At 44.9% G+C, this 27,921-nt stretch overlaps 1 protein-coding gene across 1 annotated transcript in view; it reads right to left on the bottom strand.

The window, feature by feature from the left end:
• HADH (hydroxyacyl-CoA dehydrogenase) overlaps positions 1-27,621 on the bottom strand; it is a 128,020-nt gene extending 100,399 nt beyond the window's left edge. Inside the window, exon 1 of the mRNA XM_033956337.1 lies at positions 27,387-27,621. Coding sequence (XP_033812228.1) covers positions 27,387-27,521 — 135 coding nt within the window. The 5' untranslated portion in view covers positions 27,522-27,621. The remainder of the gene's footprint in view (positions 1-27,386) is intronic.
• Between the last annotated feature and the right edge of the window lie 300 nt (positions 27,622-27,921).

A 27,921-nucleotide genomic window follows, 5' to 3' on the forward strand; every position in this document is an offset into this window, starting at 1 on the left:
ACACTTCCCAAGTTTTGAAGTGTGGAGGCCGGGGAATCAGATTATCTGTAATGTCCCAGGGAATACCCTACCTATAGTTTTGTTTAGCTAAGGCATGATATATCACAGCAGCTCATCTTTTCTAAGAGCATGATTCACCCTTGCTTGGCTAAGCTTTAAACGATATCACTAATTGTGTGAATGAAGAAAAATATAAGGTAATAACTTCTGCAGGTGCACATTTACCTACACTCAGAACCCAAGGCTCTGCACCACCAGCAATCACAAACAAGGCAGTCCCCTCATAACCTCACTCCCCTCACTCCATCCCATTTTCAGAAACTGGGACATGTGTAGTTCTCTTAATTTTTTGCAGTATAAAAAGAAAAAATAAAATCTATAAAGTCTTTCTGTATTTACAGTGACTTGGTGGTATAGCCACACAGATTATCCAGAGCATATTCACTATATACCTTATAAGATATGAGGCAGTAGTTTATATGCCAGAAGTCCAATTATATGTGCTTGTACTACATAGTAGTATGAAGTGTCTGAGCTTGCTGAGAGCTCACAATTCTTTTATAAATCTTCCTGCAGGCATAGCAATAAATCATAGACACATTATATGCATACACCCCTAAGTTACTCAAAATAGGGCTGGGAAGCTGAGCCACAGAATTGCCACAGAAATGAGGAGCTGGGCCAGTGCAGCCTCTAAGCTGCAGAAAGGAGAACGTGGAGGGAGAGGTTGGAAGGGATAGGGAAAGCAAAGAAAGCACAGTTACTTATCGTAACAATTGTTATCCAGGGACAGCAGGCAGCTATTCTCACAAGTGGGTGACATCATCAGACGGAGCCTCGATGCGGAGGCCTCACAAGCAGACTTGCTTGAAGAAACTCGAAGTTTCGAGTCGCCCACACCGCGCATGCGCGAGTGCCTTCCCGCCCAGCGCAGGGCGCATCTCCTCAGTTCAGATAGCTAGCAGAGAAGCCAACCCAGGGAGGTGGGTAGGATGTGAGAATAGCTGCCTGCTGTCCCTGGATAACAACTGTTACGGTAAGTAACTGTGCTTTATCCCAGGACAAGCAGGCAGGTATTCTCACAAGTGGGTGACCTCCAAGCTAATCAAAGTGGGATAGTGGGAGAGTTGGCAACTTAGGAGAATAAATTTTGCAATACTGTTTGGCCAAACTGTCCGTCTCATCTGGAGAAAGTATCCAGACAATAGTGAGAAGTGAAAGTATGAACCGAGAACCAGGTAGCAGCTTTACAAATTTCCTCAATAGGAGTAGATCTGAGGAAAGCTACAGAAGCTGCCATTGCTCTGACCTTATGGGCTGTGACTATTGTGAAGGGGTAATCCAACCTGGGCATAGCAGAAAGAGATACAAGCCGCCATCCAGTTGGAGATGGTACGCTTAGAAATAGGACGTCCCAACTTGTTTGGATCAAAGGAGACAAAAAGTTGAGGAGCAGTTCTGTGTGGTTTGGTGCGTTCCAAATAGAAAACCAAAGCACGTTTACAGACCAGAGTATGAAGAGCTGATTCTCCAGGATGAGAATGAGGCTTTGGAAAAAACACTGAAAGAACAATGGATTGATTGAGATGAAATTCAGAAACCACTTTAGGAAGGAATTTCGGATGAGTGCGAAGAACCACCTTGTCATGATGGAACACTGTAAAAGGTGGATCCACAACTAATGCTTGGAGCTCAATGACTCATCTAGCGAAAGTGAGGCCAATGAGAAATACCACTTTCCAAGTGAGATACTTCAGGTGAGCTTTGTCCATTGGTTCAAATGGAGGTTTCATCAGCTGAGAAAGAACAATATTGAGATCCCAAACCACAGGAGGTGGTTTGACATTGAAAAGTCCTTTCATGAATCTAGAAACCACAGGATGAGCAGAGAGAGGTTTCCCTTCAATAGGCTGATGGAAAGCAGCAATTGCACTCAGATGGACTCGTATTGATGTAGACTTGAGGCCAGAATGAGAAAGGTGCAACAGATAGTCCAAAACTGAAGATAAGGAGGAATGTTAAGGCTCCTTATGATGAGAAAAACACCAAGTAGAAAATCTAGTCCATTTTTGGTGATGGCATTATCTAGTAGTAGGCTTTCGGGAAGCTTCCAAAACATCTCTCACAGATTGAGAAAACTGGAGAGGAATTACGTTGAGAGGAACCAAGCTTTCAGGTGTAGAGACTGCAGGTTGGGATGAAGTAGAGATCCCTGAAGCTGCGTAAGCAGAGAGGGAAAAACTAGTAGAAGGTATGGCTCCCTGCTGCTGAGCTGAAGTAGAAGGGAGTACCAGGGTTGTCTGGGCCAACAAGGAGCAACCAGAATCATGGTGGCATGGTCGGTCTTCAGCTTGACCAGCGTCTTTTGAATGAGAGGGAATGGAGGAAATGCATATAGAAAGAGATTTGTCCAGTCCAGATGAAAAGCATCTGCCTCGAGGCGATGAGGAGTGTAGATCCTGGAGCAGAACTGAGGAAATCTGTAGTTGTGGGGGGCTGCAAATAGGTCTTTCTGAGGCGTTCCCCACTGAGAGAAGATGTGATGAAGGGGCGTAGAATGGAGAGTCCATTCGTGAGGCTGTAGAAAATGACTCAAGTTGTCCGCTAAGGCATTGTCCACCCCCTGTATGTAGACAGCTTTGAGGAAGGTGTTGTGGCGAACTGCCCAATCCCAAACTTTCACAGCTTCTTGACAGAGGGAGGCAGATCCCGTGCCGCCTTGTTTGTTGACATAATACATTGCGACCTAATTGTCCGTTCGAATGAGGACTACACAGTCATGAAATAGATGCTGAAAAGCATTGAGAGCATTGAAAATCGCCCTAAGTTCCAGTAGATTGATGTGACACTGACGATCTGTGCTGGTCCAATAGCCTTGAGTACGGAGACCATCTAGATGAGTCCCCCAAGCGTAAGTTGAAGAATCAGTCATGAGAACCTTCTGATGGGGGGGGCGTGTAAAAAAGTAAGCCTCTGGATAGATTGGAAGAGAGCATCCACCAGCGAAGAGACTGTCAGAGCAGGAGTGACCTGAATGTGTCGAGTCAGAGGGTCGGAAATCTGCGTCCATTTTGAGATGCCAGGGTCCACTGAAGAATTCTGAGGTGAAGTCTGGCAAAAGGAGTCATGTGTACTGTGGAACCATGTGACCCAGAAGAATCATCATGTGTCTCGTTGAGATGGATGGGCAAGAGGACACTGAATGACAAAGATGGGGAAGAGCTTCAAGACGTTGTTGAGGAAGGAATGCTCTGAGTTGGACTGTGTCCAGAACAGCTCCGATGAATTGAAGAGTCTGAGACGGCTGTAGATGGGATTTAGGAAAGTTGATTTCAAATCCCAGACTTTGCAGGAACCAGATAGTCCGTTGGGTCGCTACGACGACGCCTTGAGACATGGAATTTTTAATGAGCCAGTCGTCGAGGTATGGAAATACTTGAAGACCATGGTTCCTGAGAGCAGCGGCCACCACAACCAGGCACTTGGTGAAGACTCTAGGTGAGGAGGCCAGACCAAAAGGAAGTACTCTGTATTGAAAATGTAGAGTCCCCACCCGAAATCTGAGGTACTGACAGGAGGCCGGATGGATGGGAATGTGTGTATAGGCCTCCTTGAGATCCAAAGAGCATAACCAGTCGTTCTGCTCGAGGAGGGGATAAAGAGATGCCAGGGTTAACATACGAAATTTTTCTTTGACTAGGAATTTGTTGAGCACCCTGAGATCCAAAATAGGCCGCAGATCAACCGTCTTCTTCAGAACAAGGAAGTACCGGGAGTAAAAACCCTTGTTTTGCTGAGCCAGAGGAACTGGCTTGATAACTCGAAGCTGAAGAAGAGCTTGAGCTTCCTGAAGAAGAAGGGTGGTCTGGGACGGATTGGAAGGATACTCTCTTGGAGGATGTTCCGGAGGAACTTGATGGAATTGAAGAGAGTATCCCTCTCTAATGATGGAAAGGACCCAGAGGTCGGTAGTAACCGTCGTCCATCGGTGGTAAAAATGATGGAGACGACCTCCGATAGGGGGAAAAACGGGAAATGCAGAACGATTGAGGTTATGCTCCGTTCTAGACAGTCAAAAAGGCTGAGGAGCCTTAGGTGGCTGAGGCTTTTGCTGCTTCTGGGGATACTGCCTCTTGACAGGCTGACGAGTAGAAGGAGCTTGCTTTGGAGGGAAACGCCTCTGATAAATTTGAGGAGGGCGTGTAGGACAAGGAGGAGCTGGCTTTGGCCTGTGGATGGAAGCGAAAGACTTTTTATGGTCCGAGAGCTTCTTGGTGGCTGCCTCTATAGACTCGTCAAAGAGGTCATTGCCTGCACAAGGAACATTTGCCAGCCGGTCCTGCAGGTTAGGATCCATGTCGATAGTACGGAGCCAAGCCAGATGTTGCATGGCCACAGAGCAAGCAGTAGCTCGAGCAGAGAGCTCAAAAGCATCATAGGACGACTGAAGAAGCTGCAGCCGGAGTTGTGACAAGGATGCAAGGACTTCTTGAAATTCAAAGTGCATACGAGAGTCCAGGTAAGGCATGAACTTTGGAGAATGGACAGAAAGAACTCAAAATAGGTGATGAAATGAAAATTATAGTTGAGGACTCTGGAGGTCATTATCGAATTCTGGTAGATGCGACGACCAAATCAGTCCATCATTTTACCTTCTCTTCCCGGAGGAACAGTGGCATACACCTGAAAAGGGTGAGATCTTTTCAAAGAAGATTCAACCAGAAGGGACTGATGAGACAGTTGAGTATTGTCAAACTCCTTATGATGAACTGTCCTGTATCTAGAATCCAATTTGCCTGGAACAGCTGGAATGGAATAAAGAGTTTCCAGACAGCGGACAAAGGTCTGATCCTAAAGCTTATGAAGAGGAAGTTTGAGAGATTCAGCCGGAGGTTGAAGGAGATGCATGGTCTCAAGATACTCCTTGGAGAACTTCAAGCCAGTATCAAGTTGAATATCCAAGTCAACCGCCATCTGACGCAGAAAAGAGGAAAAAGACAGCTGATCTGCTAGAGCCCGGCCTCGAGAAGGACTCAAGGATGTCGAGGCAGATTGGTCCACCGAAGAAGGAGATCTGGATGGAGAAAAGGAACCCACCGGGTCTTCGAGCTCCGGAAGCGGAAGGGTCGATGAAGTCGGTGGAGAAAATTGAAGAAAAGGCTGCTTCCGATGAGGCGAGGCGAAGCATGCCTGGATGAATGCCTCGATCTGTGATGAGGTGTGTCTCGAAGCAGACCTCGATGATCGAGGAGAACGTGTCCCAGTCGAAGACCCCAGAGAATGGATAGGGCTGGAGGCTGTGGAATGAAGCAGTGGAGGCTGAGAGGAGGAACCTCGATGCACTCGCAAAGACTCTGCTCCTTGCTTCGAGTATGAGGGTTCCAACGGAGGCATTGGCAAAGAATCTGCTCCTTGCTGTTCATGCCTAGATGCCAGACCAGACACTCGCAGAGACTCTGCTGCCTGCAAAGAGTGTGCATAAGGCTGAGACATAGGAAGCAGCTCAACCTCACGGAAGACCTCGGTATGCACAGGCTGGATTTGTGAGAGAAACTTCAGCCCCATGGTAGTAAAGAGCTGAATGAATTGCTTCTCTAACAAGGTTTGGAACGAAGCCGGCAAGGATGAATCCGCGTCTCCAACAGGATCACCTGCACGGGCATCGTGTTCCCTCGAGGCAGTGTGAGAGTGCTTGGACTTAGAAGCCATAGGCACTTTAAGCACCACCGGGGGAATGGGCTGCTGCCCTATCTGACCTGAAGAGACAGAGGAAGGCATCGCAGCAGGCGTCAAAGACAGAGCCGGGACAAATGAGGCAGGTTTGATGAGGCTCAGAGTAGAAGCTGTGGAAGTTGGAAAAGCTTCGGATGAGGGCGAGGGCGAAGCACCTTTCGAGGTCGAAAGCTGCATCGAAGACTCCATACTGAAAAGCTGCTCCCACAGGATGCAACGACTAGAGAATGACACGGGGAAAAAATCTGTCCCCGTCACCGGCCCACCATCCTCTGCACCGCCCCGTCACCGCCGTTCCCTTCACCGCCCCGTCACCGTCACCACCATCCCTTTCACCGCCCCGTCACCGCCACTGCCATCCCATTCCCCGCCCCGTCACCGTCCCCGCTGCATCCATATAAGCCTTAGTACTGTAATATTTAGCTTATTCCTTTCTTATAAATCAAAGTTCCTGCTGCTGAACTAGAGAAAGAGATGTTCAGCTGGCAGGGCTTTGTTTATAAATTTTTATCAACACAACTAATATACTATTTTATCCTAAAGCAAAAAATAAATAAATAAATATAATTTTTTTTTCTACCTTTGTTGTCTGGTTTCTGCTTTCCACATCTTCTCATTGAATTCCTTCCATCCACTGTGTGTCTTCTCTCTGCGTCTTCCATTTGCTGTTACTGTGCCTCTCCCTTAACCCCCCCCCAATTGGTCTAGCACCCATCTTCTTCCCTCCGCTCCCGCATAGTCTGGCATCTGTCTTCTTCCCACTCTGTCTTCCACATTTCCCTTGGGGGTCTGTTCCTCTCCACCCTCCTTCAATGTCTGTTCTATTCCTTTCCACCACCACCCTTCCCTCCCTCCTTTACCATCTGTTCCTTTCTACTACCCTTCAGCTCCTCTCGCGTGGCCTATCTACCTTCCTTCCTCTTATTTTCATGGCACGTTACAATGTAATTTGTGCAAGCCACTGGAGCCTGCAAGCTCGGTCCCTGTCCCATCCCCACAAACCATCTCGCTTCTGTGCTCCTATTTTCTCCATTTCTAATATCTCCCCTATGTATCTGTCATTGCACCCCCTGTGTCCATATACCATCCCCATGGCATGTCCCCTTTATGTCTCTGTCCCTATGCCCCATGCACATAATTTCCTCTCTTTCTGTTACCTTCCTGTGTCCAGATTTCCCCTATCTTCCTCTTCCATACCAGTGTGTCTCTTCTTTTCAACCCCATCTAGCTTTTATCCCTCTTTCTTCCCCCCCCCCTGCTTCTAGCATCTGGCTCACCTGCCAGTCCTTCCCTTTCTTTCCTGCTGTGGGTTTTTCTTTCCGACTTCATCCCCTTGGCCCAGAATCCTTTTCCCTTTCACTCCCTCCTTCCAATTTGAGCCGGGAACACTAGCGATCGCACGGTCCCCGCAGCCACTACCTGCCTGCCCAATCGATCCTAGTGTTTAGCCAGCTCTCTCCCTTCTCCTCACCTTAGTTTATAGGTTTTCTTTTTCGGCGACCTGCACGCTTTCCCAAAGAGCCGCGCACGCGCGGCTGCTCAGTGTTCAATCTTCTGCTCTGCTGCAACTTCCTGTTTCCGGTTGCGTCAGAGCAGAAGATCGAAACTGAGCAGCAGCGGGTGCGCGGCTCTCTGATAGCGTGCGGGTCGCCGAAAAAGAAAATCTACAAACTAAGGTAAGGAGAAGGGAGAGAGCTGGCTAAACACTAGAATCGATTGGGCAGGCGGGTGTGAGCTGCGGGGACCGCGCGATCCTTCATGCCTCACTGCGGGGACAAGACCATTCACCGCCCCGCGGGCGGTGAATGGCCTTGTCCCCGTCGCCGCAGCGACTGCTAGTTTTCTTCCCCGTTTTCGGCGGGTGACCCGCGGCTAAAATGCGGTGGCTGCGGGTAAACCGCCACCGTGTCATTCTCTAGCAACGACGCTTGAAAGCACGAGACTTAAGTGTTGAGCAAGGCCGGCACGATTTCGGGAGATGTTGAGGCCCAAGACACCGAAGACAGCTTCGATGAGGATCCTTGAGGGAAATCGCGCGCTGGCACTTGGAACACTTTTTAAAACTGGTTACAGGCCAGGACGTAGGCCGAAAAAGCGCCGCCGCAAGATCGAAGCCACGAGGCCTGCCCGGTCGAACGAACGGAAGAATTTTTTTTTTTTTTTAAAAGAAAAGAATAAAACGGCGATTCTGTAGAAAAAGAACACAAAACCATGGACTGAAGAAGGCACAAGTGAAAACACTTCATGCAGAGAGTCGAAGATGGACTTCTCTGCTCCGCGGAAAAGTAAGAACTGAGGAGACGCGCCCTGCGCTGGGCGGGAAGGCACTCGCGTATGCGATGCGGGCAACTCGAAACTTCAAGTTTCTTCAAGCAAGTCTGCTTGTGAGGCGTCCACATCGAGGCTCCGTCGGATGACGTCACCCACTTGTGAGAATACCTACCTGCTTGTCATGGGATAAATAAACCTTGTTGATATCAAATGATATCAGCTTTCACGAACCTTGGCTCATGCATAGATTTGTAAAGAAAACATTCCCATTCCTGCATAAAACAAAAGTTTAAAATATTGAAGGCATATGGAGCCTGGGTTTGAGGGAGGCTAGTGCCACTTACTTTCCATACCCACTACAAAAAAATGACTTTCAGACCCATAGTTGCTTCCAATTTGACCTTATCTACCAGGCAAAATATTTTTAATATACTAGAACTACTGCTGTTCCTGCTGCACGACTTACCCTCTTGGCTGGACCTAGAACAGCTGTCAATCTTCCTGAACCCACACACCCTTCTGCCACCCTTCCCCAGAGAATTTAATACCCCCACCAACTTTTAAGTGGCTAAAGCCACAGCACATGGCAAATGCATTGCAATAGATAATTGCTGAAAGCCTTAAGCAACAATGATACTTAAGCATCAGTAATTTTCCAGTCTATTATACAAATGCTTTGAGGATAATTTTTGGTGCCAAACATTATCAGCTTAGCCAGAAAAGAGATTAGCAACCATCACTGCCAAAACAGGCCATGCAGTAAACCTATGGCTTTGTGATTGGTTTCAAGGGCACCTCAAACTGCAAAGCATGTTTCTCGAAATGCAAGTCAACACAGCAAAGAGTGGCAAGATGCCTTGGGATCAACTAGTTGCTGCAAGTAACTCAACCAGCTTTCAGGAGCTTTGAAGCAAATACTTTGCAACAAACAGGAAAAATACAGCCTCAAAATTAAAAAAAACCCTTATATTTTGTGCAGGGAGAGAGGGGAACACACACACACAAAAAGTAATAGAAGCCATGATCAATGAATATGTTGACACTGAGTTGTTGGATCTTAAAGCTAAAATATGCACAACCTAACCTAATACAAACTCGAAAGCAGATAAAGACCATATGGTCTATCCAGTCTGCCTATCCATGCCAACTACTATTCCTTCCTTTCCCTTAAGAGATCCAATGTACTTGCCCCAGTTTTCTTGAACTAACATTTTTCATCTCCTCCCTTTCTACATCCTTTCCATGAAAGTTATTTTCTGAGGTTACTTCCGAGTCTCTGCTTTCAGCTTCATTCTATACCCCTTCATTCCAGAGTTTCCATTCAATTGACTCTCCTCGTGTATATTTATGCCACATAGGTATTTATGTTCAAACAATTTTTATTGATAATCATATACACACAAAGCATTACACAACACAACAATGCCATCAATATTTTCATTATACAAAGCAACACCCAGAACCATAAGAATAAATACCCCCCACAACACCTAAGGTCAACCCCCCCCCCCCCCAAGTAGCACCCGTCCCTCCCCCTTTACACAATAAATCCAGGAACCAGTCTAAAATGCTCCAAACCAGTAAACCAGAGCTCATTAAGAATAGTACTTCTACCCCTATGATGTAACTGTGCCAAATAGGGACCCCAAATTTTCAAAGAGTTTCTTCGCCTTCCATCTCCCTCTGACATCTCTAGCCTCCCAACTGGCCAATTGGTGTAAAAGGTTGCGCCAGTGCCAATATGTGGGTACAGCATTGGATGTCCAGGATTGCAAGATACATTTGGGGCCAACCAAACACATTTTCCTACACAACAGAGTTTGAGTAGAAGACAGAGACCCAAAAGCTCTCAGAACATCCAAGACCAGCTGGGACATCATACCCGCTACAGGGGATTGAAGAAGTCTCCGCATAAAACCCACAATACGTTTCCAATATATACTTATAAGAGGACACTACCAGAAAGCAGCCACATAGGTTTTTAAACATCTATCCCTTTCCCCTTTCTCGCCTTTCCTCCAGAGTATACATATTGAGATCTCGAAGTCTATATGACTAAGACCATTGACCATTTCAGTAGCCAACCTCTGGAACAACTCCGTCCTGTTTATATCTTTTTGAAGTCTCCAGAATTGTACACAATATTCTAAATGAGGTTTCACAGAGGCATCTCTCTTTTTTTGCTACTGCCCTTTCTTTTCCTTATACACCCAAGCATCCTCCTAGCTTTCGCTAGTTTGCCTATAGGAACAGTGACCCAACCAGAAATTTTAATCACTTGGGTGCAATTCTTCAATGGTTCAATTAAAAATAAAAGCAAATATACACATACTTGCAAAGTACTGTAATTTGGGTAAATGGTTTTGAAACCTTCCAAAAAAACAAACATAGTATCTATTTAGCAAAGAAAAAGCATCACGCAGACTGCTGCTAACAAGAGATGCCATAACCGAAGCCAAAACAAAAATTGTGCTGGGGAGAGGGAAGAAAAGGGATTAACATGGCATTTATAGTTTGCTTCAGCCACAATCCAACTGAAAATTTATAAACAAGTGATCCAAGATGGCCGCATGAGCAGTCGCATGAGTTTCACGCTCCCGTCTATTCCTTGACATAATTTGTCCAATTAAACCTTTACCTGCTTCACGATGCCGAAGAGGAGGGGACGTAGCGCTGCTGGAGCCTCGCAGCGCTCCAGAACAGCCGTCTTCGGGAACATCGAGGACTTGATGAGGAGAATGCAGGGCACGCCGATAGCTTCGGGGAGTTCCCCGCAGGAGACACACGGCGGAGGCGCGTCAGTGGCGTTCACCATGGGGCTGGAGACATCGTTGAGCCCCGAAGTGAGAGCACCACCCCCACGCCCTCAGTCGACCAGTTCCCCGCGAGAGGAGGAACTTCCTGAGGTTGGAGTTCACTTCCTCTCGGAGGCTAAGGAGGAGAACACGGGGACTGTGCCATGGGACTCCCTGCTGGAGCAGAGGAGTCTTAACGAGGAGACTGTGGAAGAAGCAGTGGGGGATAAGAAAATCCAACAGATTGCAGGAGGAGACATGTTGCCAGAGGGTGAGCTAATTAATTTAAAATTACAACCATTGCAAATTTTGAAGCCCCGAGAGGTTACATTAGACTCCCTGTGGGACCTGGTAGCCAATTTGGCAAAATCTATTAATCCACAACTGCAAGAAGTAGAAAAGAAATTAGAAAATCATGGAACTGAGATTAAAAATTTAAAGACTGGACTTGAGGACTCAAAAATTTCAATACAAAATATTCATCAAGAACTTAAAGTATCACAACAAATTACTGAGGTATTAATTAAAGATAATACTAATTTAAGAAGGAAGATGGAAGCAATGGAAAACTTTTCTCGTAACAATAATCTCAGATTGATAAACTTCCCTAGGGTCTCTGTGATAGCCCCAAGGGAAATGTTGAAACGTTATATGACGGAAATATTGGAACTCTCTGATGAATCATTACCACCATTTACGCAGGTTTATTATCTTCTAAGTAAGCCTCAAGACCAACAACAACAACAGCAATTACAACAGAAGTCGGGACCTGATTTAATGAATATATCCAATATATTGGAAATGTCTGATAGAGAATTAGTGACCCCTGCAACCTTATTATTGACAGTAGCTCTCGCACCAGATAAAAACTGGTTGCTGAGACTTTTCTTTAAAAATAAGCAAAAAGAGTTTTTAGGTTGTAAAATTCAGATGTTCCCAGATTTGGCCAAGGAGACGCAGAGAAGGAGAAAAGAATTTCTGTTAAGGAAACCTGGTGTTTTATCTCTGGGGGCAACTTTTTACTTGCGACACCCATGTAAATGTGTTGTTAATTATCATTCTCATAAATATGTTTTCTTTGAGCCATCTCAACTGACAACTTTTCTCACAACTGCATCTTTGGAGAAAGAAAGTGCTTAGTTTAAGAAAGGGTGCCTTAATCTCATTCGACTAGCTATTACTTTGTTTTAATAATTTTCTTGTCGCCTATTTTCCTTCTTGGATCTTTTTGAGGACTTGAGTAGAAATTTATGCTTATATGTTCTTTGATATATGTTTTCATTTATATTAATTTCTTGCTAAATTTCCTTTCTGTACAAGTTATAATATGCTTGAATATATTGAAAATCTCAATAAATATTAAATTAAAAAAAAAATAAAAAAATTTATAAACAAGCAACATAATAGAGCACAGTTCTTCAACCGCCGGTCCGCGGACTGGTGCCGGTCCGCAGAAAATTTCTGCCGGTTCGCGCAGGGCCGGCGAGATCTACAAATTAAATTTCCTGTCGGGCATCTGTTCCCCTTTCCCTTCCAGGGCCGGCATTAAGATCAGCTGCGGTACTGCTACAAACGGCTGGCAAAAAGAAAAACAGAAGCCGCGGGACTTTTGCTCTTGCCTGCATCGCTATAGGCTCTGCCGATCTTGATCCCGCCCCCTTCTGAAGTGACTTCCTGTTTTTGAGGGGCAGGATTGAGACCGGTAGAGCTTAGAGCTAATAGCAATTCAGGCAAGAGGAAAGGTCCCGCAGCTTCTGTCTTCATTCTAGCCGTCTGATTTAGAGGGACCATAAGTGAAGGTAGGGTAAGGTTTGTCTTTGTTTTTGCTGCCAAGTTTAGCAGGACCGGGGTCGAAGGCAGGGCTAATAGCAATCGAGTGCTGGAAGAGTGGATTGGGGCCAGCAGCCAAGGGAGGAAATAAGAGATGCTGGATTATGAGGACAGGGAAAAATGTGATATAGGTGTTGTTGGAAGGGGATGGTAGACCCAGGAGGGGGATTGGTGTGACAGAAGGAAGATGGTGGATCCCCTTGGAGGAGGATAGTTATTGGAACTAGGTGAGAATTGGAAGAATAAGGACACAAAGATAGATGCTGGACCTTGCAGGGGGCAGAGACATGGAAAATGCTGAACATGAGGATGGAGTATAAAGACAGAAGTCAGATATTGGACATGGGTAGAGGGAGTAGGGAGACAGAGGGGATATGCTGGACATGGTGAAGGGGGAATAGGGAGACAAGGAGAAGATGCTGAATAAGGAATGGAGGGAGTAGGGTGATGGAAGGTATCTGCTGGATTAAGATAGGGAAAAGAGGGGAGGCACTGGGATGGGGAAAGATGGTGGGTTGGCTGGATGGCTCAGCAACGGGAAGAAAAAAAGAACACAGGAAGATGCTGGACATGGAGGTTGTAGGGTGAAGGAAAAAAGCAGACTTGACTGAGTAGGACTTGACGGAGTAGGTGGGAGATGCTGAACACAGGGTGGATGCAGTAAGAAGAAAAAGGAGGTTCTGGATATTGGAATAATAGGTAGAAGACAGGAAGGGACAGAAGTGGCAGAAGACCTTGGAAAGAAATTTAAGAAAAGACAGAAGAAAGCAGAACAAAATGGGCAGATAATAAAGGTAGAAAAAAATGATTTTATTTCTATTTTGTCATTAGAATATATCAGATTTGAACTATATATCCTGCTAGAGACATAACTGGGGACTGCAAAGTCCAGGCAGTGCTTCTTTAGCTTCCAGCACTCCCCCAACACTATTCCTGTCATGTGTGACTGCAGTATTCTGTTAGCATGATATTTCTGTGTAGCATTCTGTAATAATTTGGCTTGTTCAGTTTTTCTTGATAGTGGAGGGGATACAGGGGTTTTGTTGGTCCTTGCTCTGTATATTTGTATTTATAAAATGACAATTGTACAGAATATTGTTTCTTTTTATACTTTAATAAAATATGTTCAATATAAAATCATAACTGAGGCTTGTGTGGATGGGATCAGATGGTTTGCGGGGACCGAACTCGCGGAGACGGGGTGAAAATGTTTTTTTAAATTTCAGTCTTAGTAGTTTGCCGGTCCACAAAATAATTCTTTTATTTCCGCCGGTCCATAGGTGTAAAAAGATTGAAGAACACTGTAATATAGGATTTATGAGGAATGAGGCCAATAAAATGCAACGTGGGTTAGGATTAAAAAAAAAAAAAAAAAGAATGTTTGGGTTGATGAATTTAAGTGTTGCAAATGTAGTATGGAATTCATTAGAAGTTGTGAAACATTATTGCATGCTTATCCAAACAATCTAAAGTTTTAAAAACCTGAAAAAACAACAACCCATAGGTAAAGCCACATCATAGAATTAAACAGCCTTAAATTTAGAAAATGTAAAACTGCACACAATGATCAACAAATTGGAAATAGAAGGTAAGAAATAGCACAGTTACTTACCGTAACAGGTGTTATCCAGGGACAGCAGGCAGATATTCTTTACATGTGGGTGACGTCACCGACGGAGCCCCCTAGCGGATGTTTTTGCAAGCAAACTTGCTTGAAGAACTTCAAGCTTGCGATTGGTCTGCGCATGCGCGCGCGTGCCCCTTCCGCCCGACCTAGGGCATGCGTCTCTCAGCGTGGCCTCAGTTCAGATAGCTACTAAAGAAGCCAACCACGGGGAGGTGGGTGGGTTGCGAGAATATCTGCCTATTGTCCCTGGATAACACATGTTACGGGTGAAAAACGGGTTCCCGTCACAGGACCCTGGAAAGTCACAGGCCCCAAATCCGGGGATGAAGAATCGCTCGAGAGAATCCGGCGAGTCTTGCGCATGGGGCCCCGAGACACAAGCGAAGTACGCTCAGGCTGGTCAGAAGGGGGCTGGGTCGAGACCGAGGTCAGAGGCGTCGAGGCCGGGAGCAGTTGACTCACCACCGAGGAAAGCTGCGAGGTAAGGATAGCCTTAAGCATGTCCTCGAACATCGGCACCAAGACCAAAGGAGGCTGGGTCTGGGGTGCAGCAGTGCGCTCCTTCGGGGGCAACCTCGAGGAAGAGTATTCTCTACGTGAGGAGGCATGCTTTGAATGATGTCTCGAAGAGGCTGATGAAGCGGCACTCACACAAGACTCCGAGGTAGGCTTCTTTGCCGGCACACCTGAAGAGGCAAGAGGAGACTTACCCGAAGCCGGGGTAGTAGGAGGAACCGAGGCCGGGGTCTTGGAGGCCGAGGACTTCGAAGCAGAGGTCCCCGATGCTGAGGACGAGCTCGAGGCCTGTCCCGCAGGATCCATAGGGCCAAACAGTTGAAGAATCTTGGCCACTCTACGACGAAGAACCTGCGGTTGCAAAGTCACACAACGCGGACACGACTCAGCACGGTGCTCTGCACCTAGTCCCTCCACACACCAACGATGGGGATCGGTGATAGATATAATCCGGTTGCACTTAGTGCAGTTTTTGAACCTGGAACGAGGCCAGGACATAAGCAAAAGGACGGCCGCGGCCCCGCAAGGCCAAGCGGCCAAAGTAAGACCGGAGGCCCGGTCAAAAAAAACCCAAAAACACGAAAGAAAATAAGAAATAAGAAAGACACGAGCACAGTGACTCAAACGAAAATAATAAAGAAAGCCGCAGTGCAAGAGGGACAATGAGATTGCGCGCAGCAAGGGAGCAGTGCTTCTGGCTCCGTGGAAAACACTGAACTGAGGCCACGCTGAGGTGACGCATGCCCTAGGTCTGGCGGGAGGGGCACGCGCGCATGCATGGGCCAATCGCAAGCTTGAAGGTCTTCAATCAAATTTGCTTGCGAAAACGTCCGCTAGGGGGCTCCGTCGGTGACGTCACCCACATGTAAAGAATACGCTGCCTGCTTGTCCTGGGATAAAAGAATATTTAAAAATGTTTAAAAAAAAAAAAAGGTTTTGTCTCCTCCCTCACCTTCCAAAGTTGTACCACACCATTGCAGTTGAACAAGTTATATCCCTCCCATCAGAAGATGCACACAGCTAAACTGTTTGTCTTCTATATACAATCTGGAACAGTTATGAAGTCAATCCAAATCTGCTTACTATAATTACAGACCACTTGCCTTCAACCCTGTAGTAGTATGTCATGACCACATATCAACAAAACAATACAGAAATCATTCATGGTCATGTGAAACTTAAGGCAAATCCGAAAATTCTTCGACAGAAAACAATTCCAGCTCATGGTCCTCATCTCCCCTGCCCTGCAGTCATGATAAAACAACTACAAACAGTACAAAACACAGCCTTGAGACTGATCTATTCGCTGAAGAAATACGACCATATCACTGCCACATACCTCGACTCAACACTGGCTCCCAATACAAGCAAGAATACTATTTAAATTTTACTGTCTACTATTTAAAGCCATGAATGGAGACAGCCTAGCTTATATAAACAACCGCCTTATCAGAATCACCACAACCAGGCAAAGGAGAACCTAGACACCATTCATACACCCCCCCCCAAATCAGAGGCGTCAAATGCAAAAAAATGTAGGATGGCCTACTGGCCATGCAGGCAGCGAAACTAGACTGCTAACTATCCAACTACTGACCAAGACTCCAGACTACAAAACTTTCAGAAAAAAAATAAAAACTCTGCTATTCAAGAAATCCATCAAAACAAACTAACACCACTGGAAGCTCTTCAGTCCCCCAAATTAACCCGTTTAACTCTGTAACTCTTCTGGAAATATCCAGATAACCTCTTATTAATCCGCCTTGAACCTCAAGGTAATGGCGGAATAAGTCGCTAATGTAATGTGACCCTACCAGAAAATGCCTTTATCAGCCCAAATACCCTCCTTTTTTTCAGCAACAGCTCCTATTTTACATACTTTATTATTCAACATGCTAAGTTAAACTGCCCCATACCCCCTACTGCCCAGTACTTGCTAGGTGCCAAGAATTGAAATGCTGTTAACAGGACTTAAGACAAGTCACAACAATAAGAGAAAAATATATTTTAAATATATGAGGTAACGCTATTAACAGAAACCAAAAGAACCTTCAGCTAGCCAAAAAAACAAAACAAAACCCAACCCCACACTTTTATTTTTTACTTATAATGCACTACTAACCTTCACCACTAAAAATATATTCCAAATAAAATGTGCTCAGAGATCAAAGACCAGAATGAAAGCTATGTCTCGACTATGTTGACTATGTTCATGTTGACAGGATTTCAAAATTAAGGCAGAAGAAATGTGGAAGAGGTTTGAAGAGAAATGTTACCCTTAATCACTAATAAAAGGTGACATAAGAATGTAAACTAAAGACAAAATCTGTGGAAGCCCCTCTAATCCAGCAATGGCTAGAGAGGAATCATTCTGTAGCAGATCTTAGGTTTATTCTGTTAAAAAACACCAGTTAATCCATGGAGGAGATTTAGGGCTCCTTTTATCCAGCCACGCTAGCGGGGTTAACGCACGCAACGTTTCATCACGCGCTAACCCCCGTGCTGGCCAAAAACTACCACCTGCTCAAGAGGAGGTAATAGCGGCTAGCATGGCCGGAGGTTTAACGCGTTAAACCGCTAGCGTGGCTTGATAAAAGGAGCCCTTAGCCACTGTGTTGTGGTGAAAGGAGCAGTGAGGATCTACAGACTAAATATGGCCAATCCAAATGGCCTTAAAATTGCAAAACTGAGTGGTGGGCCTTTTTTGTGAAAAGAGACGGCTGAGGGCAGATATGATTGAAGTTTACAAAATCCTGAGTGGAGTAAAACAGGTACAAGTGGATCGATTTTTCACTTCATAAAAAATTACAAAGGACTAGGGGACACTCAAAATTACAGGGAAATACTTTTAAAACCAATAGGAGGAAATTTTTTTTCACTCAGAAAATAGATAAGCTCTGGAACGCGTAGTCAGAGGATGTGGTAAGAGCGGATAGCGTAGCTGGTTTTAAGAAAGGTTTGGACAAGATCCTGGAGGAAAAGTCCATAGTCTGTTATTGAGAAAGACATGGGGGAAGCCACTGCTCGCCCTGTATCGGTAGCATGGAATATTGGTACTCCTTGGGTTTTGGCCAGGTATTAGTGACCTGGATTGGCCACTGTGAGAAAGGCCAACTGAGCTATTCTTATGTTATGACCTTTTTATCACCATTCCTATTGGTTGCTGCTTCTTTGAATTAAAATATTTTTGCCATCAGCAACTGTGTGGGTATGACATCACTCATACAAAACCACAGCTTTTTTGGTGGTTGTGTTACAAAGGAGCCGTGCAAAAGGTACCCTCCAAATTGCTGCCAGAGCTTATGTGAGTAGATAAAGTGGTTTAAATCTTTTTGAGTTATGATGAACAAGTTGGGTTGTTTGTTTTTTTTGTAGAGACCATCTCTTTTTGAGAACTATTGGCATTATGTTGCAAGGCAGCTCTGCAAAATATGGTCCTGAGCACTTCAAGATAAGTCTTATTTTTCAAGAAAAGTTTGGGACTCTATACATACATGTTGGAAAGTAATACGAGAGCTCTCAGTCTGGTCTTTGGTCTCTTAGCACATTTCATCATTTGGAAGATATTTTTAGTGGTGCATTTTAAGTTTAAAAGAAAATGCTGGCTGAAGGTTCTTTTGATTTCTGGGGACTTAATACAGAGACTTAAGACAGAGAATGAGCTAGATATGTTTTGATGTACAGCACTGCATATGTCTAGTAGCGCTATAGAAATGAGTAGTAGAAGTACGATTGAATCTTTGTCCTTGCCAGAGCAGGCTAGAGGAATGGAACGGATCAGCTTTCCCCTAGGCCAGACAATTACTGTTTAAACAATCTCTTTGCCCCCAGGCACAGCCTCCTCTACCGCTTGTAAATTAAGTCAGCAATTTTCCATCTTGAGTGCTATGATGGGCCAGTGGCCACCCTTCAGGCCACCATAGGCTGCAATACACTAGTAGTACCCTTGAGGCACTGTTTCTCCTAACCAAACATATCGCCACCACAAATACTGTCTTCAGCATTAAATCCTTTAATTCCCTAACCCCCTGTCAAATAGGGATTACATCTTTCATGCTAATGTACAGTGCTGCATTTGTCTGGCAGCACTATAGAAATGATTAGTAGTCATAGAGGAACATACTGAAGCAGATCAAACAATGCTTTTGTCAAGACAAAGGATAAGATTAAGGTCCCATGGAGGCACCACCAGATGCAAAGGGAATCGAGATTCAGGCCTCAAAAACAAACAAACTAAACTGGGTGAGAAGATGAGATCTGAATACACTCACTATAAACATGCTATGGTTATCACCTGAATCTAAGCAAACATTGATTTTTGCCAAGAAGCTAGAATTTCTAGAAAAGATGCCAAGTAGAAAGTGACACAAGAACAAATTTTTCCTCTCCCATCCCAGCAAATTCTTTTCCTGTCCCTGCCACATTCCTGCAAGCTCCGTCTTCATCTGCACAAGCCTCAAACACTTTAAAATCATAAGTGTTTGAGGTTTGTGTGGTTAAGGCAGAGCTTACAGGAATGGGGCAGGGACAGCGACAAAACTGACAGGGATGGGGAAATTAAGTTCCTGTAGGGAAAGGGACAAATTTGTCCCCTTTTTTTTAATATATATAATTTATATTCCGCATATCCTGCAATTCTATGTGGATTACAAATTATTCAGGTACTCAAGCATTTTTCCCTGTCTGGGCAGGCTGCCACTGTATCTAAAGTACCTGGGGCAATGGGGATTAAGTGACTTGCCCAGGGTCACAAGGAGCAGTGCGGGATTTGCCCTAATGAATAAGCATGGGGCAGATTTGCATGCTTGTCACCTCCATTATATGTACATCTCTCATGTATATTCATTAGGGCTAATCTAATCTAGTCTTTGATTTATATACCGGGTCATCTCCCAACGGAGCTCGATTCAGTTCACATATAATTAAGACTAGAGTACTTAAGAGCATGAGAGAAGAGCTGGTTTATTATCTTTTCGTTGATACTGTAGTTAAGCCGTTTAAATATTGTGTGAACTAGCAGGTGGTCCTCCAGGACAGGGTTGGGAACCACTGCTCTAGAGGACAGGAGGGACAAGGAAGATATGATACAGATGTTTAAATACTTAAAAGGTATTAATATAGAACCAAATCTTTTACAGAGAAAGAAAAATGGTAAAATATTTATAAATTGAAGTTGTAGGGTAGAAGACTTAGGAGTAATATTAGGAAATTGTTTTTCATGGAGAGGGTGGTGGATGCCTGGAATGCTCTCCCAAGGGAGGTGGTAGAGAAGAAAACAGACAGAATTTAAAAGAGCGTGGGATAAACACAGAGGATCTCTAATCAGAAAATGAAGGATACAATTGGAAGAACCAAGGCCAGTACTGGGCAGACTTGGACAGTATCCTGTATATGGCTATTTGGATTAGGATTGGGGGAGGGGCTATGATGGGACCTTCACTAATTTGGGATGGTCCAGATAGGCTGGAGTGTATTGATGTTCTATTGCTCACTGCAGTTTTAAAGATACTGCCTTTTCCTAGGTGCATTCTTGTTGTGTGACTTGCGGATTATTACTAAAAATAATTTTTTTATACACGAGGGAGGTGTTAAAAATGATCAGCCCCGGGTGTCAAATATACAGTAATAGGTAAGCCACACTGGTCAGGGTTTGTACATGCTGAAAGCAGCATTCACAGCCTAGACCCTGAGTACGATGTGGTGGTGGTGGTGGAGTAAAACTATCATCGACAAGTGCAACTCCTTCAAACTATATTTACAGCCCATGATACAGTGTTCCAGACAGACTCAGAACATGGTTCCTGGCCTTAAGATTGCTATAGGTTATAGGAACAGCCCAGCAAATATATGGTTGGGAGGGATGGGAAAAGGGAAGGGATAAGAATTTATGTAATGTACCAATGATTGTTTATAAGTGATGTATTTATTGTTACTGTGAATGAATATATTTAATACTTAATGTAATTTTGAAAATGAATAAAGAATTTAAAAAAAAAAAAAGATTGCTACAGGTTGGCAGAAAAAATGGAACTGGTCACTAAGTACATGTTTTCTGTCTTCTACCACAATATTCAGGAGTGGCTCTTTCCCCAAAGACTCAATCCAAGCAGCATGTCCCATTCCCTGCCAACCTCTTCTACCACTGTTGCAGCTTAATTGCATCATCCAAGACCTGAAGCAGCGACAAGACAAGAAGGAAATTGGGTTTTCTACCTGTGCACATGCTGGGCTGGAGTAGGTTTCGACAGAGATTTCAGCAGTTGGAACCCAAGCACAGTACCAGGTAGAGCTTTGGATTCTTGCCCAGAAATAGCTAAGAAGAAAAAATTAAAAAAATTTAAATTGAATCAGGTTGGGTAGACTGGATAGACCATTCAGGTCTTTATCTGCCAACATCTGCAATGTCGCATGCTGTGCACTACCATTGTAGTTACAAGGAAGAAAAACCTGCTCCTCTTCTCTTAGAGAAGTGGTGTGTGAAGAGAGAAAGGAAAATTCCCAGATGGTAAATTAAGGCTCATGTCAATCAGGATGAAAAAGAAATTAAGACTCTCCTACCCCCTTTTAAAAAAGGTACTAGTCAAATTTCTTAGGAAGCCAGGAGCAAAAGTAGTAGTTATAGTTTTTTGGTTTGGGATTTTTTTTTTGGTGTTTGTTTGTTTTTTTTTGGGGGGGAAGAGGGGAGGATTAAACATTTTTCCTCCTCAGGGCTGGTGCCATCCCCCAATAATACATCTGTACTAGATCCTCATCCTGTATATCTCAAACCTCTTTACACTGATGAATGGTATTTTTTCTGTCACATCTCTCACTAATCTCTTATTGGCTGCTTTTGGGCAAAACCCTCCATTACCCACCATTCACCATATATACTTAAATATAAACTGAGGTAACCTTTTCCCCTAAAAGGAGGAAGAAAAAAGGTTGACTCAAATATAAACAGAGGTTAGAAATCTGGGTAAGAGCGTCATTTGTCAGGGGTCATGCCATAAGTAATCACTAATTTTTCAGTTGGGACTGTTTCAAGTCCAAAAAAAGCTGAAGGAGAGCCGACAAATATTTTCCGACTTGAGGCCTCAACAACAACCAAAGTTTGTGGATTTCTGTCCCCACCAGACCACATAACTTCAGTCACATATGCAGAAAACAGAAAAAAACAAAACACTTTTCAAATACAAGCACACAAATTAAAAGTACTATTGTACACGAAGGAAACCCTAATATGCCAGACTCTGCACACAATACATCACAAGAGAGCTAAAAAGAAATGCATTTCTTCCAGAACAGTCCATAATATAAAAATATGTACATTTTCTACATCCTTCTTTGACACTGATTTTCATGTTGTTTTCTTCCATTTTTTTGCTTCCATCTCACCATCTCTTCCCCTTCCCTCCGTCCTTGTGGCCCATCTCTTCCCTTCTCTTCCATTTTTCCATCCATGTGTCATAAGAACATAAGAATTGCCGCTGCTGGGTCAGATCAATGGTCCATCGTGCCCAGCAGTCTGCTCACGTGGCGGCCCTCTGGTCAAAGACCAATGCCCTAACTGAGACTAGCCCTACTTGCGTACATTCTGGTTCAGCAGGAACTTGTCTAACTTTGTCTTGAATCCCTGGAGGGTGTTCTCTCCTATGACAGACTCCGGAAGAGCGTTCCAGTTTTCTACCACTCTGGGTGAAGAAGAACTTCCTTATGTTCGTATGGAATCTATCCCCTTTCAATTTTAGAGAGTGCCCTCTCGTTCTCCATGTCCCATCTCTTCCCCTTCCCTCCATCCATGTGCCACCATCTCCTTCCTCTCCTCTCCATCCATGTGCCCCCGTTCCTCTTCTCTCTCTCTCCCCCCTCCCCATCAGCAGTGGCAGTCTTTACAGCTGGCTACTCTTGCCAGCGTCGGGCCTTCCTCTCTGCCAGTCCTGCCTTCACAAAAACAGGAAATAAGCAGAACCAGCAGAGAAGAAGGCCCGACAGTGGAAAGAGCAGCCAGCTATGAAGGCTGCTGGCCGTTGCAGGGAAGATCATGGGCATTCCTATAGGCTGCAACAGCCCCCCCACCCCCACCCCTCGAACTGTGACTGCTCTTCTTACCTGCTGTCGTCCTTTCCTCCATGGCGGGTCCTGACTCCAGACTCGCCTCTTTTGATCTTTTTTTAAGGTTTTCCCCACCACCTGTCCTTTGGCTTCAGCGGCGTTGACTTAACACACAGTACACAGTGTCTGTGCATGAGGTGGGCGGGACAAGGGGAAAAAGGTCGAGGAGAGTGGAGGATCCAGCTTCATGCACAGCACGCGCCAATCAGGTGATTTGACATATGCCATGCATGTCTCCGCATAGTTGACATGCTGCAGTGGGGTCCGGAGCTGATCTTCAATTTTCGAGTTGCTGGCCACCGCCACTGTGCCCCCTCCCCCTGCCCAAATGGCGAAAGCCAAACAAAGAGGATGAAAAGAAAAATCTGCCCAGACTTTCTGACCAAATGCCAAAAAGAGGACATGTGTCGGTCATAAGAGGGGGGGTAGAGATGCAGTGCTGGTCATTGTGGGAAGGGTGGCGAATAGCAGTGACGGTCATCAAGAGAAGGGGCTGGTGGAAGATAACAGTGTTGCTCATCGGGTGGGGAGGAGAGGAAAAAAGCACCATCATTGAAAAGTGACTCAAATATAAACCGAGACCCCACATTTTTGGGCCATTTTTTTTGGCCCAAAAATCTCGGTTTATATTAGAGTAGTTCACTCTTGTTGTTGCTTCTGAGTACATATGCAACTGCCATGCTGCAGAAGTTTTCAAGGTCTTATTTTCCCCATACACTTACCTAAATCACATACCACATATATGGCTCCCATCGCATGAAAACCACATGAAGAAAAGTTAATTCTTCTGACTCCCCAAAATGGAAAGCTTATAATACTTAATTTGTAAGAACCTCCAAAGAAACCAGGAATTCTTGCATGCTGCAGAGATGTTTTATGCAATAATATATGAAAGATTGGACTTTGGTTAGTCAGTTGTGCTGCAATTCAGCTATGCAAGCTGGTGCTTTTATCTCTCCTCTTACGAAAGCCAGGAGCAGCATCCTGACTCATTAGTGATCTAATAGACCAAGCTCCAGAGGAGCCAGCAGTAGCATGGCTGAACTCTGGCACAAATTAACCATAAATAAATATTAACATTTGAAAACACATGACCAAAGCAGAAAGCTTGTTCTGAATAAGGCAGTAACTTGTCCACACAAATCCCCCCCAGCTTTCCAATGCCTAGCTTTACCACATTCAAACTAAAACCGGCAAAAACTAAAAACATCCTATCTGTACTACAAAACTAAGTAAATCTGGTTTCAGATCACTCTACAGTACAAAAAGATACTGGTTTATTTAACAAATCACTTATTTTGGGGATGAAATCCTTGATTTTATAATTAGATGTTTTGCCTTTGATTTAGTTGTTCACTATATTTTATTGCACTAGCAGATAATGTCCTCTGTGGGTTTTAACAGTATTCTGCTATCTCAGATGTATCAGGTTAGAACGGATGAAATTCTCTCTCATAAATGGAAGTATACCGTAAACCGTTCTGAGCTCACCTGGGAGAACTGTATAGAAAATTGAATGAATGATCAATCTCCCCTTTCTCCTTCCCTCTAATATCTATTTTTCTTTATTGAGTAAGGAATTACAGATAACAGAATTACAAGTCTTACACTATGGGCCTCATAATCAAAACTTAAACACGTCTAAACTCGTCAAGTCGGCACTTGGTTGACTTAAAAGACAGGCCGTCCAAGTGCTGATAATCCACTCGATTTTCTGGATGCGTCGTGGGACTTTTTAGGCCTCTGAATCTCGATGTGCACCCAGAGCTAAAATGGGCATATCTGGAGGAGTATTGTATATGGGATGAGAGTGGGACTGGGGGCTGACCTAGATTTAGTCATCCTTTACAGATAATCAAAGGTTTTACTAGACATCCTGGATGAAACTTATATGTTGCGAGTTAGATGTAAAAACAGGTATAAGTGCCAAAAGGTTATCTAAAGTGACCGAATAACCACTGCAGACACAAAGTAAAGACCCACACACACTCCTCCAGTGTTCACTGACCCCCCTCACACCCCCACAAAGATTGGAATAAAAACATGCATACCTGTCTCCAGAACATTAGCACCTGGTATGGGAAAGCCTAGTAGAGCTGCACAGAGGTGTCTTAAATAGTCTGGGGGTGAGCTAGTAAACCACAGAGAGGAGGGCCCAGCCACTCTAATCACTACATTTATGATGGAACATGTGTGCTCCCCAAAACTCTACTCTGCCATATAGGTGCTACCTGCAGCCATAAGGGCTATTGGGGTTGTAGACAGGTGAGTATAGTGGGTTTTGAGGGTCTCAACATAACCTAAAAGGGAGTTCTGGTGAGATGTTTATCTGGCACCCTTTTTGTGAACTTCACAGCAGTGACCTCTAAGGTGCCCCACTGCTCTGCTGCCATGTCTGGGTGGCCAGTCCATTACAAGACTGGCCCCAGCCATGCCTAAATAGTCTTGTTCTGGGCATTTGGGACTTGGATGAAATTTTGGTCAAAATGTGGTATAGACATACTGGCGGTCTGGATAAATAATAGCCTGGATGTCCAAATCCTTACCGCGATCTGGCACCGGCACACACCACCAACCCACAGGACGTGCCGGTGCCAGAAGAGCCTGCCTTTTGCCGCTGATCTCTGCTGGGCTGGGCCTTGAGCATCTACACATGCTCAAGGCCTTCTGGCTGCCGCTCTCTCCGAGATTCTCAGAGAGAGCAGGAGCCAGAAGGCCTTGAGCATGCGCAGATGCTCAAGGCCCAGCCCAGCACAGATCAGCGGCAAAAGGCAGGGTCTTCTGGCACTGGCACGTCCTGAGGGTTGGTGCTGCGGACCGGTGCTACATCGTGATAAGTGTTTGGGTTTAGGAAGATGATGCTGGTTCTCGGGGGGGTGGGGAGGGGCGCGCGATGCCGGTTCTCAGGGGTGGTCTTTTTGGGATGTGGTAGGGTGGAAGCGAACAGCGCCAGTGGCCCCAGTGGGGCCTGAGGGGGGGGGGTGTCTGTTTTTTGGATGTGGAACCAATCAAGCGAGTTTCCCTTGCTTCCTATGGGGAAACTCGCTTTGATATATGAGCACTTTGGTTTACAAGCATGTTTCTGGAACGAATTATGCTTGCAAACCAAGGTTCCATTTGACAAAGTACCTCATGAAAAACTTCTGAAGAAATTAGAAAGTCATGGGATTGGAGGTAATATCCTATTATGGATTAAGACCTGGTTGAAAGGGAAGATGTGTGGAGAGTGGTCAAGATGGCGGCGTGCTAGCAGTTGGCATTAACGCTTCGTCTTGCCATTACTAAGATTCTTCTTTTTGCAAATTTGAGCTTTTTAACCTTTCTTTAATATAATGCCTCATACTAAAAGTAAGGGCACTGTCCAGTTGAATCCCTCTTCATCTAGAGATAGGAATAACTAGTGAGATAATTAAAATTGCTGATGACACAAAGTTGTTTAAAGTTGTTAAATCGCAAGAAGATTGTAAAAAATTGCAAGAGGACCTTGTGAGACTGGAAGACTGGGCATCAAAATGGCAGATGACGTTTAATGTGAGCAAGTGCAAAGTGATGCATGTGGGAAAGAGAAACCTGGGTTTTATGTTAGGAGTCAGCCCAGGAAAAGGATGTAGGTGTCGTTGTTGAGGATATGTTGAAGCCTTCAGCTCAATGTGCGGCGGCTGCTAAGAAAGCAAATAGAATATTAGGCATCATCAGGAAAGGAATGCAAGATGAAAATGTTATAATGTCCTTGTATCGCTCTATGGTACGGCCGCATCTTGAATACTGTGTGCAATTCTGGTCGCTGTGTCTCAAAAAAGATATAGCGGAACTAGAAAAAGTTCTGAGAAGAGCAAAGAAAATGCTAAAAGGTTTGGGCCCTATGAGGCCCCTATTTTTCTTAAGCATCATCTTGTACATGATTGAAGTCCACTATAGAAAGTTAGGAGAAAGAATAAGAAAAGATATATATAAGCAAACATTTCTTTACTGAAAAGAACAGCTAGCTGGAATCAACTGCTGATAAAGAGTCCGCCAAAGCAGTGATATTGTTAGGAGATATAAAAAAGATACATATAGCAGAACCAAAGGAGGGAGAGGACCAAAGACTGAGCGGAATCCCAGGTGTCAGTCGCAGAAGACAACCGAGTGAAGGGCCAATAACTGTTACAAACAGCCATAACTGATCTCCGACCGGAGGGGGGGGGGGCGACGCAACAACCGTACCTAATTCTCTTCACATAAAGTTATATTACAGCTGTTTAAACCCATGCTAATGCTACAGAAACGAAATCCTCCTCCATGCGTGTGCTTTAAGAAGTCAACTAGGCTGGCACAGCATCCCCCCCCCCACCTGCCTGACAGTAACCCACACATTAACAGATACTGCCAGACCTCTTGCAAGCAGCACTGGATCTGATTCCCTTCAGTGCAAACGGACAGCCAGATTTTTACGAATTTGTTGGAAACCGGAGGGGGGGGGGGCGGATCCAGGCTGCCAGGATCCCCGAGTGGAAGGCGAAGGGGGACGAGTGTCTCACCTGAGCGATGCCGGAGCCCATCAGCCCCCCACCGATAACGGTAATCTGCTTAATAACGATCTTCTTGGCCGCAGACGTGGCGGAATCGCTGGCAGAAGACATGGAGCGGAGCAGCTGCCGCGTGACAAAGGCCATGGCTGCAGCAGGGTAGACTGCGCACTGCTAAGCAAGCACGCGCCGCACCAGGCACTACAGTAACGTGCGCCTGACGTTTACAGGAGGCGGAGAAAAGGAGTTAAATGACCAGAAGGACGTACGCCGCCGCCTCTAACGCAATTAGTAACTGGGGGAGGGAGGGGGTGCGTGACGTCACCGGCCGCGCTGTAGAAGTCGAGATTACCGTATTTCTCGTCTCTCGGTACGTGTCTAGACCTCCGGGGCCTGGCCTTAAATATTCAGGGAGCTTTTATTCGTATCACAGTTTTGCATGTTGCCGAAAATAATGCATTTAAAAAGTTAAAGTGAAAATAAAAAAAACTGCTAATATATATATAAAATATAGTGAACAGAGAAGTGAGTAACCAAAACATTCCCA

This window comes from Geotrypetes seraphini, chromosome 1 (assembly GCF_902459505.1).
Source record: "Geotrypetes seraphini chromosome 1, aGeoSer1.1, whole genome shotgun sequence".
NCBI classification, from domain to species: Eukaryota; Metazoa; Chordata; class Amphibia; order Gymnophiona; family Dermophiidae; genus Geotrypetes; species Geotrypetes seraphini.